Source organism: Palaemon carinicauda, chromosome 5 (assembly GCF_036898095.1).
Source record: "Palaemon carinicauda isolate YSFRI2023 chromosome 5, ASM3689809v2, whole genome shotgun sequence".
Taxonomy (NCBI): Eukaryota; Metazoa; Arthropoda; class Malacostraca; order Decapoda; family Palaemonidae; genus Palaemon; species Palaemon carinicauda.
Window position 1 is genome coordinate 171857609 of NC_090729.1, and position 12216 is coordinate 171869824.

General features: G+C 35.5%; 1 protein-coding gene across 1 annotated transcript in view; it reads left to right on the plus strand.

Moving 5' to 3' along the window:
• LOC137641613 (T-box transcription factor TBX20-like) overlaps nt 1-12216 on the plus strand; it is a 313159-nt gene that overhangs the window by 65997 nt on the left and 234946 nt on the right. The window contains 1 exon segment of the mRNA XM_068374345.1: nt 2877-2884. Within this exon segment, the coding sequence (XP_068230446.1) occupies nt 2877-2884 (8 nt within the window).

Here is a 12216-nt window from a genome sequence, read left to right on the forward strand (position 1 = left end):
ATCACTTCCGACAAGACTATGGGTTGCCCGGCACATAATGTACAAGCTCCCTTGAGTAAATGACAACCATCACAGCGTGACATCCCGAATCCCGATTGATGTCACTTGTCCCATACAATGATGTGTGATATCGACTATGATATCAGTAGGAGGCTAAGTTGCCACCTGAAGGGCGTGACTTCCATCCCCCGTCAGTCACACGCTGTCAGATGGTCCTCGTAATTGTTCTGAGCGAGTCTCCGTCACGAAATGTGTAACGACGGTTGAAGGGAGAAAGCCATTTACCCAGATTATATATATATATATATATATATATATATATATATATATATATATATATATATATATATATATATACTATATATGCTAGTGTACTAAGACCCTTCATTAATGACGGCTAGATATTCAGATAGATATGCACACACAGACACACGAACACAATCTAACCAGGGTAGGACCATGACTACTCTCTCTTCCCTACACGAGGGACGTGAAGAGACCGAGTTGTTATAAGTCTGGCAATGCCGCTCAGTGCCACCAGATATATATATATATATATATATATATATATATATATATATATATATATATATAAATATAAATAGCCAGACACTTGTTCTATATTACATAGAGATTATATATATGTATATATATATATATATACATATATATATATATATATATATATATATATATATATAATAGCCAGACACTTGTTCTATATTACAGTGATTATATATATATATATATATATATATATTATATATATACATATATATATACATATATATATATATATATATATATATATATATATATACACACGCACAAATGTAGCCGTTTCTAGTCCACTACAGGACAAAGTCCTCAGACATGTCATTTCATGTCTGGGATTTCACCAGTTTTCATCACCACACTGGCCACTGTGGGTTGGTGATGGTGGGAGACTTTTGTTTGATCGCTCACAGCAAACCAACCTAGTATAGGTGGCCCTGATTAGTACAGCTTTGCTGATCATGGCGATTCACAAACCCTTTCACCACGTTAAGGTATCCCTACCCAGAAAGGAATGTACTGTATGAGTGTTTGTAGGATATATATATATATATATATATATATATATATATATATATATATATATTTATATATATATATATATATATATATATATATAAATATATACTGTAGCCTATATATATAGTATATATATACATATATATGTATAATATATGTGTGTGTACAGTATTTATTAATTGGAAATCTAAAATATGAAATAAACTCTAGAGTACATTGCCAAGAAACGACAAAGGCACATAATTAAAAAGATCCATGAAAATTGGTAATGGGTAGAGCATTAGTTAAAACAGGAGGAGGAATAACTTATTTTTGGTATTATTATCAATGTTTCAAACTTAATAAAGAAACATACCAAAGATCTTAAATATACTTTCCCTTTTGATAAAAGTGAAGTATAATGCAAGAATGATTGATAATTCTCTGGCATCATAACATAAATGCCGATTGTAGTATGCTTAATAAAGAAGTAATAAACTAATGTTAAAAAAACATAAAAGATGAAATAACTTAACAATGAAAAATATTTGGAAAGGAACGATCAGATATGAATTGGAATAACTATACTCAGCTACGAGTTGTTGCTCAAGCAGTTTATGCTTAAACTGAAAAGGAATGCAATTTGACCATGAAAGGACCTCTTTCGTACAACCCAGGAACATACATGGTGGGCTATCCTTGAATCTGCACTCTTTGGTGTAGACTTAACAATTCATCCTTTAGGTAAAACCAAATGGCTCTGTCACTTACTGTCCAAAGGAAAATGCAATATTTTGGGCTGATGTGTTTGACAGTAAGCACAGTAATGAGAAACTCGACCTTCCTCCTTTCTGTTTTCCTGAGGCTACTCTACACAGTCTAGCTTTTCAGTCTAGGGGATATTTAAACACTCTTGATGGACCTTGATGCTTATGGAGATCTAGATCCTACTGGCACTCTTCCTTTGTTCTTTTTATAAAATTTTCTGCTTTTTTCCACAAGTTAGAAATAACTTAATTTCTTTAGTGGATGATGAATTTCTAAAGTTACTCCATTAGGTGAGTGTGCTTGTGGTAGCTCTTACCCTGTTGATTACCGCCCAATTTATCTAAAGTTTTTGAACTCATATAGGCAAAATGTCTAAATAGGTATGCTGAAGGAAATCATCTCTTGTTCCATAGTTTGCAATTTAGCATTCGTTAAGGCCCTGGAGTATGTGATGTCCCTTACAATCTCCAATGGTGTACAAAAATCGTATAGCTGGCCTTGATTTTAGTGTTGTTTTCAAACTCAAAACTGTTGAGAGTGAGTGGGTCTTTTGTTAGCATCATTATTGAATTTTTAAGTAATAGATTGCAAAAAAAATGTTGATGATAGTGAGTATAGGAATATGATATCTGGTGTTCCTCAGGATAGTGTTCCTGACCCATTATTTTTCATACTAACTATACATGATAAGTGGTTTGGCCTTGGAAACAAGCTGGTTGCATATGCAGATGGTGGTACACTCGGCCTCAATTCCAGCTCCTGAATGTAATCTAGGATTGCTGAATCCCTTAAAGGTTTAAAAGTTGCTCATAAATGGCAGAGGCAAGGGACAGTGACATTGCCCTAGAGACTGACCATATGTACATATGATTGCTACCAAAGTTCCTCTCCACTCAAGCTAGGACCAGGGAGGGACAGGCAATGGCTGCTGATGACTGAAAGGGTGAACCAATAGGCTCTGCCAAAACCCCTATCCTTAGCTCACAAGGATGGTGTGGTTGCAGACAGTAAAAGAAACTATCGAGCTTAAGCGGTTTCGAACCCGAGTCCAGCAGATCATCAGGTAGGGACATTTCCACGAGTCTACCACAACCCTAATAGAGCACTAGCGATCTAAGTATGATTGTAAGTAGGTCGAGGACAGTGCCTCTTCATCATCCAGATCTCAGCATTGATAATGTTTATTTAACTCTATGCGACTGCTTTAAAATTTTGGGTGTGATTCTCGATTGCAAATTTACTTTTGAGAAACACACCAAGTCTATTTCTTCTTTAATTGCACAAAAAAATGGCTTCTTGAGAAAGTTAAAATTGTTGGTGATCAATCTATTCTGAAGTGTTTTAATTCTTTCATTCTACCTTGTTTCGAGTATTGTTCTCCTATCTGGTCTTCAGCTAGTCTCATTTCAGTTTGTTGGACAAGAACTTGCAGTCTATTAAAATTCTTATTCCTGGTCTAGCTATCAAACTGGGACATCACCGTTCAGTCAGTTCTTTATGTATGTTCCATGAGATTTTTCATAATTCAGACCATCCTTTGTATTCAGATCTTTCCACTAGACTGCATGATCCTGTACGTAGTACTTGGTAATGTAGCTTATTCTAGCAGACACGTCCTCTCCATCATAAGGCTCAATACTACACAGTGTTCTAGATGTTTCATTGTGGCTATGACCAGATAAAGGAATGATCTTCCTAATCGGACAGTTGAATCGGTGGAACTTCAGGAATTCAAACTTGCAGCGGATGTTTTTACGTTCAACAGGCTGACATAAGTCTATCTTCACAATTTATAAATGAGAGATCTATTTTTGCGTTGTTACTGATCTTACAATATTTAATATCAATTATTCATTACTTCTCATGTATAGTTTATTTATTTCCTTTCCTCACTGGGATATTTTTTCCTGTTGGAGCCCTTGGGAATGTAGCATCCTGGTCTTCCAACTAGGGTTGTAGTTCAGCTAGTAATAATAATAATAATAATAATAATAATAATAATAATAATAATTCATACTTTAACTGCTGAATTGCCCATGAAAGCCAAGGTGGGAATGTATGAAGGAACTGTTGCAGTGTGGAGGATGAATGCCGAAGAAACAAAAACCTTAAAGCTGTTGACATTAACTATTTCCCAACACTGTGGCGTGAATATAATCAATACGGCGAAGATATGGAAATACATATAAAACGTGATAAAAAGGCAAACATAAGGAAATGGGTCTGTCATGTGGAAAGAATAGACGAGGGAAGATCCATGAGAAGACGATATGATTGAGTGCGGCTTTGATATCCGGCCAGTACAAGAGTGTGCGCAAGATAGGAGTGAATGTGTGAGTAGGGGAATCGACGAGCTGCTTATGGGAATATTCCAAAGATGAATATAACTATTTATGGATGTCTTATTGCACAAGGGGTTCATCCTGTACGAAGTAGCTAAACGATAAACAAATCGGTGTGTGCTGTGTTGTTTTTTCCCTCTGGGATCACCCCAGAACATACACACACAATATATATATATATATATATATATATATATATATATATATATATATATATATATATATATATAAATATATATATAGTGGAACTTGGTATTATTAGATATTTGTAAACCACCTTTTGGATATAAATTTCAGCTTCAATATAGTTGACGACGGAATGATTGAAAGTTAGATGTCTTGAACAAATTGGGAGCAAGCTATTGTTTAGCAGAGATCGTAAAATTCGTAGTCCAACGTAACTTCATAACTGAATATAAAAAAAGTAATAGTGAAGCCATTTACTTTCTTTTAAGATATGCAGTTTCATACAGACAGTATATCCAGGCTTCCTTTTTCCTATTAATTTATAACCATGTCATGAGATTCCATGTACTTATTGCAGCTCCAAGCCCAGCTTAGAAAGGAGAGTTGTTAGCTACTACAACTTGCAACACACCTAGTCAAAATGAGACTCGAAAACCAACTGAATTTATTTCCCCAGCTTTGTTTACTATTTATGGAGTCATGACTTTGTAGACATTCCCTCCAAGCTCTCATTCCTTTTATAGGACTCAACCCTGTCTGGGTTTCCTGCGAGTCGTGCCCCGGACGACTCCCTCTCACACTTGGGTACAGCATCAAGCGATTCGCCTCCCGCCCCCGAAGTCAATCACGGGTCTCCGTATTGGCAGCCAAGGTGGTTATTTGGGAGGGCAAAAACAGGGCTGAGGTGTGAGGTTGAGCGCCGGCTCTGTCATTTCCTCCAGCACGCACCCACGATATATCAACTCGAGATCGCCACGAAGACTGTTCTTACGATGGTCGCCCCGTAAATCGTCCTATTCTCTTTTTTTTCCCTATTTTTTTTTTAATATTCTCTTCTTCTTGCACTATAAATCATTTTCTTGTTTGCTCCCATGGGTCGTATCCCGATTGCGAGTTGTAATCTCTCTTGCCGATATTTGGCTTAAGTTTTCTGAAATGGTGAGCTGCCTTAGGTCAAACCGACAGTGTACCCCATGTCTTGCAGTATTTGTGTGGCCTTTTTGCACTTATCTATGCACACAGAAGTAATTTCTTTTCAAAATTACATATCTAAGAGAACCCTCTGCAAATGCTCATTTGCTTTTCCAAACGTTGTTTAATAGAAAAAAAGTAAATCCAAGCAAATCAATGAGAAATTGCGAAGAGAAAATACATAACATAAAAAACTGAAAAAATTCTAATATGCTTGAATTGATTTTTAAATTGCTTTGGGTATTACGAAGGGGCGATTGCAGCACGAAAAAACCAAAAGAAAGTATTGAAAGGCTAAACTTGAAACTTTTGGGATAAAAGGTTATCTGGGTTAGGAAAAACAAGAGCGTTAAGATAATTCCGAATTCACAGTATATATATATATATATATATATATATATATATATATATATATATATATATATATTTATATATATATATATATATATATATATATATATATATATATATATATATATATATACAGTATATATATATATATACAGTATATATATATATATATATATATATATATATATATATATATATATATATATATATCATCTACTCCTACGCCTATTGACGCAAAGGGCCTCCATTAGATTTCCCCAGTCGTCTCTATCTTGAGCTTTTAATTCGATAATTCTCCATTCATCATCCCCTATTTCACGCTTTCATAGGCATCAGCCATGTAGGGCTGGGTCTTCCAACTCTTCTAGCGCCTTATGGAGCCCAGATGTTTAAACGTTTGGTGTACTAATGGAGACTACCAATTACGACACAAGCGAGATTCATCACTGTAAATCTTTTGGATTATAACGGCTGCATTTAACAGTCCAATTTGCTCGACTTCAAGCTTACGCATGAGTTATCCAAGACAACAGGTCGGCGTAAATGTATTTTTCCCTCTTATGCCGAGCTTTGGAATTCTCATCTTGTCTTGGTGTTCCTGACTTTTATAATTGCTTAGCTTACATTAGACTGGTCTACCGTTTACTATAGAATTGAGACTTATTGTAACTCCTTTTAGTCACTTTATTTTGATATCTGAGGACCTAGACTGGAAGCGGTTACTGGAACTCTTCAATAAAAACAAGGCACTCAACGAATCATCCTAATTCTGATAAAAAAGGAAAACAGAGACATACTTCGACATTCAGGTAGCATATGGCATGCCTATGTATACATTCCAGTAGATTTCCTGGAAATCATCAATTAACAATAAAACCCGAATACATAACGTAAATTCAAACTGCTGCTTAACATATTCAAACTTAGACGTATAAAAATGCATAGTTACTGCACACATATATGTTTTACTTGCAACAAATTCAGACTTATCACCACAAATCATCATGGAAAAGACAAGAACTATACATCCACCCACATCCATACACGCACATGCAGTTATATACAAATGAATTAAGAGAATAATCACGGAAAACATACCCATAAAAATTAATTTATACACACATACACAAAAAAGCACACGGGATACTCTACAAATACAGCTCCAAGCACTCCGGAAACTAAAACAAAAACGATATCATCTCCGAAAGAAAAATAGGCCATTCTCATCTCAGAGCAATGGGCCAATTTTCCATTGGCCAACCACCCTCTTAGCAAGACCGCAACCACAAAACACAGGTACCGCCAGAAATTACAGCGATCTTTGCCACCGCCAGGAAACGATATACCCTGCACCACAATCTCTCCATAAAGCCACAGCACAGAAGCTGAGTTTAGTTGACTACCGAAGCATACCCACCTGTCCCAGGGGGAGCCACTGTACACCTACACACACATACCCATTGTAATTAGCTTCTTGGGAGTCCCCAGGCTATGGAACTCGAACCTTCCCCGCTGCGTTGATTTCAAGTTTTAAATTCTGATCGTCGTTTGAGCTACATACTTGTTTAGAGAGAGAGAGAGAGAGAGAGAGAGAGAGAGAGAGAGAGAGAGAGAGAGAGAGAGAGAGAGAGAGAGAATCGTATTCGCCATATCAGCAAGTATTTTACGTCTAAAGCCTGAATGAAATTTTTGAGGATAAAATTCACTCATGAATCGAAAAATTTTCATGATTTTATACTACTGAACTTATAAAAGAAGATTATATTATATATAGGCTATAACTACGTTATACATACACACACATTACATCTCTCTCTCTCTCTGTCTCCCTCTCTTCCTTTATATATATATATATATATATATATATATATATATATATATATATATATATATATATATATATATATCCAAATAAGCCATATATATTTTTGATACATTAATGTCTGGATTCTCTTAACGACCTCAGGATCAGAGCCCCAGGCGAAATCACACAAAGACAAGAGCTTGTGTCCGGCCGGGAATCGAACCCTGGTCGGCAAGCTTGTACAGACAGTGACTACCACTGTCTGTACAAGCTTGCCGACCAGGGTTCGATTCCCGGCCGGACACAAGCTCTTGTCTTTGTGTGATTTCGCCTGGGGCTCTGATCCCGAGGTCGTTAAGAGAATCCAGACATTAATGTATCAAAAATATATATGGCTTATTTGAATATGAAAAACACGTCTAAATGTGCAAAATTTATCATATATATATATATATATATATGTGTGTGTGTGTGTATACTAGCGTAAGTGTGCGCGCGCACACGTGTATGTGTGTGCGCGCGCACACGTGTATGTGTGTGTGCGAGCGAGCGTGCAAGTATGTTCGTATGGGTGTGTTTCTTTTGTTAGGATGCAGGGGCGTGAGTAAATTTCAATAAGAGTACATGTATAAAAATAATTTCACCTGCGTCTTTCAAAATCTGTAATCTATTATCCTTACGTTAATATTAATTGTATAATCATGCTATCTTCTCTAGCATGTATTCATAACGATGCATGAAAGAAGGCATTACATGAATAACAAAACCTGATTTTCTTATAATGCAGATTCAGATACGTTTTTCGTTACATATAGAGAACTTTATTGACAAGGGAATAAAGCCGTGAAAAAATAACAAAATAAAACTATTGGAAGTGTTAAAGAAAGTTCATATCTTATTGCGGAATTGCAAAAAATCTTTAATGCAATAAAAATAACGAGAGAATTATAGTTTGTCCAAAAGTCATTCGCATAAAATCAGAACTGTATATATATACATACATTTATATATATATATATATATATATATATATATATATATATATATATATATATATATATTTATTTATATATATAAATATATATATATATATATATATATATATATATATATATATATATATATATATATATAAATATGTATATAAATATATATATATAAATATATATATATATATATATGCATATATATATAAACAGTATATATACTCTGCATTAATATATATACACACATATATGTATGGATATGTATGTATGTATATGTATATGTATATGCATATATATACCCAATATATATATATATATATATATATATATATATATATATATATATATATATATATATTGGTGTGTGCGTGTGTGAACATGGGAAAGAAATTAAAGGCATTTCAATTATGGTTACCAAGGTCACAATTTACTTGTCTCAAATGCGTAATATTCAATGTTGCAGCAATCCATTACAGTCAATAAAATCTGCCACGTCAATTGCCTTGGGACTCTAAACTACCAATTAGACTCCGGTTATCTCCCGCGGGTTTGATGTACGACTAACCGCCACTTCCTCACCTGGCGATCATGAATTCATAAATTCTTGAATCATCAAGCACCTCGAGACCTTGGCCTTCATTCATTGACCTTCAATGGCAGACTCTGATAGCTGAATGAGAGGTTGCATTGACAGATGTCAAGGTAAATGAAGTAGCAGGGAAAAGTATCTCTTCATTCTTTTCTCTTTTAGGTTGAAAACAAAAGCAAGGGATTTTAAGGCTATGTTGCATTTTTTACGTTTAAATATGAGATTTAAAATTGCATTTCTACGATTATATATGAAAATTAACCCAAATGAATCGTGAATCTGTGAATCTAAAGCAATGAGTATTTAAGACTGACTTTTTATAATACTGGAATGTATTTAAGCAAAAAGATTCTATGCGGAGATCATTGGAAATATTTTGTCTCCTGGAAAACGTTAGTGAATTCAATGCTGAAGGGATTGGGATAAATTCCCCTTAAGCAGCTTAACAAACTCAAGGCTTATTTAAGGGCTTTGCTTTAGAGGAGGTCTTTAAGGATAATAGAAAAAAATCCAAGTTCTGGAAATAGAAATCCAACTTGAAGCTGAAGTTCGAGATTTAATCCACATCATCAAAAGGCACTGAATTAAGGTGAATGAATAAAGAGGGACAGTGAGTTCAAGGTGAGTAAATCAGCGTGAATTCAAGAGTGAACTGGAAACCTATTAGTGGTAACATTTAAAATCCCCTAACGGTTTCTTAAGCTCTTTCCTTGTGTTTAGATCTAAATAGTATCAATCTGAAGAGTTACCATAGTGAAAAGGCCATTGATTTTTTATCTTGTTTTTATTTATTTCTTTTAACAAAAAAAGCTATAAATAACGACGAGATCCTGTATGAAAATAGGTATATGAGAATACAGCAAATAAACCATAAAAAAATAAGCAAATTACCGATACTTACACCGTAGAATAAGAGTCTATTGGGGAAAGAACGAATTCAATTGAACAGAAACGTTCAAGTATGGAGAAAGTTATAAACTAGATCAAACAATTGTATCAGTTTCGTAAATTTTTAACCCCTCGGCGAGGTCATCCCAACAACAAGAGTAGCATAAATGCTCATAAAGACTAGGAATTGAGAGAAACCCGAATAAATGCGGCTGCACAAGTATTAAAAAGGAAGAGTCTTGATATCTAGGAGGCTGGATAATACTAGCATGGCAAAAGTACCTGGAATTATATTGTTAAGGGAACAATGTGTAGTTGATGAACCTTCCGGCCAAGCCTCTGAAGCGCTTGATATTGTTGAAGTTTTCTGTTTGATTACCAACCATCGAACTGTTTTTTTTCCGCAGCCATCCCAAATTATAGGAAAGGACGTAATGTTATTCCATGAAACAGATAAAGCTGATATGAAATTCAACCAAGAGAGGAAGAAAGTAATATTGCTTCTTTTTACATTAAATAAAAAAAAACTCTAGTTCAACTAACATGCAAAACTAGAGAATAATCCTTACACATCTCTGCGTAGTTGTAACTTTGTACAAGTCAGCAAACACTCAGCTTTCCAAGCCATCACGTTTACTTTAGGAAATCGATGATCCGCGGATTTTATGGAACGGTGACTTTTTTCTTCGACTGTCATATGTCAAAATTCTCTACAGCCTTCACTTTTTCCTGATCCTTATAGACTTCCATACATTAAGAGGTGGATCTCATGCTTTGGTTTGGAAACGACCCTGCCTGGCGATCTGCTGGACTGGGGTTACAGCCCCGCTCAAGCTCGATAGTTTCTTGTGGTGGCTGCGACCTTACCCTCCTTGTGAGCTATGGAGGAGCCTACAGGTCTATCTGCTAAGTCATCAGCAGCCATTGCCTGGCCCTCGCTGGATCTCGGTTGGAGGAAAGGGGGTTTGAGCGATGATCATAATCATATATATGTGGTCAGACTCTAAGAAATTGTCCTGCTTATACAATGTCACTGTCCCTTGCATCTTCCATTCATGAGTAACCTTTAACCCTTTAAACTCTTTATTCTTCCTTCTTTTGCATGCGTGCAAAGGGCCTCGGTTAATTTACGGCAGTAAGCATAATATGATACTCCCGAGTAAACCTAATAAGCATTTCACGACGATCGTAAATCAACGTAAAACTTTAACCAATAGTACGTTCGATAGAGCGCTGATCATTCGTTGAATCAGTCCAGTTTTGGATGGATGACCCATCAGTGAACGCCAGGCAGTAATATATCTGTTACGGCACTGATCTCTCGCTTAGTCAAGTGATTGAGGCTAGTCGGAACGTGGAATGCTGATCATTATAGCTTACTTTTACACATACACCTTCCTGACCATCTGGCGAGGTATGCATATTAGTGTTATTATGCGCATGTCATAAGCTATTGATCTTAGGAGTCTGGTGCGAGCAGGAATATGTATAATACAGAGCATCCCTTCATGGGGGAAGAAATGATATTTACATTTCTTTAAAAAGAATAATTAATGAAAAAAAAATTGTAAAGGTGAAAGCAATGAAAGGAAATTCTCGGGTTTAAGAATTTGTAAGGAAAAAGCAAATGCTGGTCATCAAAAGATTAGAATTAATAAAATCTATGAAGCAATGCTTACAAAACCGAAATGAATTTAACGAATCACAGTGGCTGCTAGTCTGTGACTGAAATGCCAGTACGCTAGACTGAATAGAAATGAGAGAGAGAGAGAGAGAGAGAGAGAGAGAGAGAGAGAGAGAGAGAGAGAGAGATTTTATAGCCAGTGCTTACACTAAAAATTATAATCTCATTTGGGAAGAATTACATTTAATAGAGAGTAACATAACGCCCATATTGCCCGTAATAAAAAATGAAAATACTACCCAGCAAAAAAAAAAAAAAAAAAATCCTACTTAATTCTGTCAACAAAAAGACATACTCGTCATCTCGTCCCTAACATATGTTCCAAACTTCAACCTTTTAAAATTCATCTTATTTTTTAATATATCTTAAATATCCTCGCCTCTGAGACACCACTAATAGGATTGAATCGCTCCAATGGGATTTTTGACGTTTATGGCTGAATCACAGCGACCTTCAAGAAGCGACACCACTGATAGACGCATATCCCCGAGGGAGATGTTCGAGAGCTTACCAACAGGCTTAGGCGTCACGGTAGTTTTACACAGAATGGTTTAATAATATGCAACAGGGCTTAATGACACATCCGTCACTCG